The sequence below is a fragment of the Heteronotia binoei genome, chromosome 15, assembly GCF_032191835.1.
Source record: "Heteronotia binoei isolate CCM8104 ecotype False Entrance Well chromosome 15, APGP_CSIRO_Hbin_v1, whole genome shotgun sequence".
NCBI lineage: Eukaryota > Metazoa > Chordata > Lepidosauria > Squamata > Gekkonidae > Heteronotia > Heteronotia binoei.
The window spans coordinates 40,915,099-40,919,844 of record NC_083237.1 but is presented as its reverse complement, the minus strand read 5'-3'; the positions used below and the strand labels follow the sequence as shown (position 1 = coordinate 40,919,844).

The window sequence follows — 4,746 nt, the reverse complement described above, 5'->3', positions numbered from 1 at the left end:
CCCAAACCATCATAACTTGTGGCTTCCTGAAAGTGTTTCTAAAAAGGGCTGAGACCAGACTGAAATATACTCTCTGTGTGTGTCACAATACAGAAATCTGTAATGTTACACCTTTGGTTAAACACATGTAAGTGACGACTCAGAATGGATTTCTCATCTCTGTAATAGCTTGAAATGCCTACATGATAAGAAACATTGAAATAATGTTGTGATTCCTGGTAGTTTACATTTCTGAAGTTCTTTCCATTTAAAAATTTGTACCAGTAAATGAGTGGTCTATTATAACATGATGGGTTGGATCTAGTCTACCCATATGACCCCCCCCCCCCCCCCGAGGCTCTGCAGTCAACTACACAACATCTTCTTGTGATCCCTGGGCCTAAGGACACCCGACTGGCTTCAATGAGGGCCAGGGCCTTTTCGGTCCAGGCCCCTACCTGGTGGAATGAGCTCCTGCTGGAGATTTAGGCCCTGCTGGACCTATCCAAGTTCCATAGAGCTTGTAAGATTGAGCTCTTCTTTTTTCCAGGCTTTTAGTTGATCCAGCAGGTGTCCTTTGAAGTCATAAGAACATAAGATAAGCCATGTTGGATTAGGCCAATGGCCCATCCAGTCCAACACTCTGTGTCACACAGTGGCCAAAAAAATTATACACACACACACACACACTGTGGCTAATAGCCACTGATGGACCTCTGCTCCATATTTTTATCTAACCCCCTCTTGAAGCTGTATATGCTTGTAGCCGCCACCACTTCCTGTGGCAGTGAATTCCACATGTTAATCACCCTTTGGTGAAGAAGTACTTCCTTTTATCTGTTTTAACCCGACTGCTCAGCAATTTCATCGAATGTCCACGAGTTCTTGTATTGCGAGAAAGAGAGAAAAGTACTTCTTTCTCTACTTTCTCCATCCCATGCATTATCTTGCAAACCTCTATCATGTCACTTCGCACTCGATGTTTCTCCAAGCTAAAGAGCCCCAAGTGTTTTAACCTGTCTTCATAGGGAAAGTATTCCAACCCTTTAATCATTCTAGTTGCCCTTTTCTGGACTTTTTTTCCAATGCTATAATATCCTTTTTGAGGTGCAGTGACCAGAATTGCACACAGTATTCCAAATGAGACTGCACCATCGATTTATACAGGGGCATTATGATATTGGCTGATTTGTTTTCAATTCCCTTCCTAATAATTCCCAGCATGGTGTTGGCCTTTTTTATTGCAATCACACACTGTTTTGACATTTTCAGTGAGTTATCTACCACGACCCCAAGATCTCTCTCTTGGTCAGTCTCTACCAGTTACCCCATCAACTTGTATTTGTAGCTGGGATTATTGGCCCCAATGTGCATTACTCTGCACTTGGCCACATTGAACCTCATCTGCCACATTGACGGCCACTCGCCCAGCCTCAACAGATCCCTTTGGAGTGCCTCACAATCCTCTCTGGTTCTTACCACCCTGAACAATTTAGTGTCATCTGCAAACTTGGCCACTTCACTGCTCACTCCCAACTCCAAATCATTTATTAACAAGTTAAAGAGCATGGGACCCAGTACTGAGCCCTGCGGCACCCCACTGCTTACCGTCCTCCACTGCGAAGACTGCCCATTTATAATCACTCTCTGCTTCCTATTAATTAGTCAGTTTTTGATCCACAAGAGGACCTGTCCTTTTACTCCATGCCTCTCGAGCTTTCTAAGGAGCCTTTGATGAGGAACTTTATCAAAAGCTTTCTGGAAGTTTTCTGGACATCTGTACATCTGGTTAGCTGGTCACCCCCCCCCCCCAGCATCTTACCATCAAGGTGTTCAAACTGTGTTGAAAGTTTCCAGCCTACATGATGTTGTGTTGTTTGTTGCCAACTATATGGATTACTGTTCTCGAATCTGATTTGTTATATCTGTAGCTATGATGTTTAATTTTGATGGGATTAATTTCAATGTTGTTTTAATGCTGTAAGCTGCCCTGAGGGTATAAACTGAAAAAAATTATGGGATATGGGGGATATAAATTGAAAAATTAAATTAAATATTTTCCAATTCTCTTCCCTATGAGAAACTGTCCATATAGCATTACTTCATGCAGGTCTCATGATCCGTATCATACATTTATTTTGTCTTCTTCCTGTTTCACAGGTTGAAAAGATGGTTGCATCCATTCCAACGCATCAGTATGTGTGACAGTTTTAACTAAAAATGATCTTTTAAAAAAGAAATCCTAATGTGTTTTATTTTCAAGAAAAAGAGATGGCAAATGAAATAAGGGGGAACCAAACCAACATTGCAGAATTAACTTTCCTGGGATTTGGGGGTGTACATGACCTGCAGATTCCTCTGTTCACCTTATTTCTTCTGATCTATGTCTACACTATGGCTGGCAACATGCTCATCATTGTCCTAGTAATTTCTGAACCACAGCTTCATACCCCCATGTACTTCTTCTTAGGTAACTTGTCCTGTTTGGATAGCTGCACAGTTTGTACCATCCTCCCAAAGATGCTTACTTGCTTCCTGACTGGGGATGGAAATATATCACTGTGGGGCTGTTTCACTCAGTTTTACTCTTTTGCTTCTCTAACTGCTACACAGTGTTACCTCTTAGCAATGATGTCTTATGATCGATATTTAGCCATTTGCAAACCTCTGCACTATGTTTCTATTATGAGCACCAAGTTATGTATTTGTCTAGCAGCTGCCTCTTGGATTAATGGATTCACAGGAATGTCAGTATTTGTAATATTGATATCACAATTAATATTCTGTGGCCCCAAGGATATTGACCATTTCTTCTGTGAAATAACCCAAATAGTGAAACTGTCTTGCAGTGAAACAAAGACAATTGAGCTTGTGCTTACTGTATTTTCATCCATTTTTACCCTACCACCATTTATAGTAACTGTGGCATCCTACATATTTATCATCAAGAACATCACGAGAATACAATCCACTACTGGGAAAAAAAAGGCTTTCTCCACTTGTTCTTCTCATCTTATTGTAGTTTCAATTTTCTATGGGACCCTGATGCTTGTTTATGTGGTTCCAAAGACTGAAAAGTTGAGAGCATTAAACAAAATCTTTGCTGTCTTTTATACTGTTTTGACTCCACTACTCAATCCAATGATATATAGTCTGAGAAACCAAGATATGAAGGAAGCCCTGAAAAAATTTCTAAAGAAATGTGTCTAGTCCATTAGAGTTCAGGGAATCAGAACTGGGGTCCTCCTCACTAGTTCTTTCTAAGCACAAACTATTTCTTACCTTGGGTCAGATCCAAAGACTTAACAGTCTCCCTTCAATGAATAACATAAAAGACTCAGAGTAGTGGTCCATCTAGTCCAGCATCCTGTCTCAGACGGTGACCAACCAGTACCTCTGGACAGCCAACAACAGGGCATAGAGGCTGAAGCCGTCCCCTGATGTTGCCTCCTGGCTCTGGAATTCAGAGGCTTAATGCCTCTGAATGTTGAGGTTCTCCTCAGTCAACTTGGCTAGTAGCCATTGGTAAAATTGTCTTCCATGAATTTTATCCCCTTTTTAAAACTATTTATTCCTGTGGTCTATGGAGAACCCCTCTCTGATAAGAGAATGTCTGGAGGCAATCCATAATTTTCTAGTATAAAACTAGTTGTGAAGGCTAGGTCTATTAGTAAACAAAAGCTATGATGTCTATCCATACAGTGCTGATTTCTTTCATACATGGATTAGACTGATACTTTCACAAGGGGAGGGGGACAGTGAAAGGATTCAGCCAGCTGAATGAGTCTACCACAGCTTCTGCAACAATGGAGTCATAGACAGAAGTACCTTGTATCACAAACAGCATATATCCAGGGTGTTGAAAAAATAAATAGAGTTTCCTGCTTGTCAACAGGAATGCAAATGTCTCTTCAATTTTTCTGCCATGTGACATAAATTAATGAATTTCTGTATTTTAGAGTAAAATTAATGGAAGGTTGATTATTATGAAATTAATTTTATTTAATATGAGAATAAAAATTTGATGCAAAATCATCTAGAGCAGGGGTGGCCAATGGTAGCTCTCCAGATGGTTTTTGCCTACAATTCCCATCAGCCCCAGCCAGCATGGCTTATGACTAGGGCTGATGGGAGTTTTAGTCAAAAAACATCTGGCGAGCTACCGTTGGCCACCCCTGATCTAGAGGTTTTTGTTTCGTTTTGTTTTGAAACAAAATGAGAATTGGAGCCAACATTTTACATGAAGCTCTCTTACACTGAGCATCAGTTCATCAAAGTCAGTATTGTATTTTCAAACTGGCTGCAGCTCCCCAAGGTCTCAGAGTTCTTTTCATCACCTTTCAACAGACCTGTTATCTGAAGATGCCAGGGATTCCACCTGGGACCTACTGCATGACAATCAGATGTTCTATCCCACAGTTCATCCCACAGTCTCCTTCATGCATTCTAATTGTTATAGTATTTGTACAGAATCAACCCTAAATGCAGTCTTTGAAAAAGTTGAGTTTGCAAGTTGAAGGAGAACAAACACTAAATTCTCATTCAGCAAAAGTTGGTCTTTGGGCAGATAATAGTGCCTGTTCATGCGAGTGATTCAGTATGGATTCTTGCCTAGGATGAATTTAGTAAACATGAAGCTGTTCAGACTATTTGTCCATCAAAGTCAGTGACAGATTTCTCACTAGCATTGCTCTGCCCCCAGGCTTGTTTTCCCACTGCACAAACAATTAATTTCCTACCAGTTGTTCCACGGGCGCATTTTGACAC

At 40.7% G+C, this 4,746-nt stretch overlaps 1 protein-coding gene across 1 annotated transcript; it reads left to right on the top strand.

The window, feature by feature from the left end:
- The first annotated feature begins 2,250 nt into the window (after window positions 1-2,250).
- LOC132583552 (olfactory receptor 9G19-like) lies at window positions 2,251-3,189 on the top strand. The gene has a single exon (XM_060255178.1). The coding sequence runs from the start codon at window positions 2,251-2,253 to the stop codon at window positions 3,187-3,189; it is 939 nt and encodes a 312-aa protein (XP_060111161.1).
- The last annotated feature ends 1,557 nt before the right edge of the window (window positions 3,190-4,746 follow it).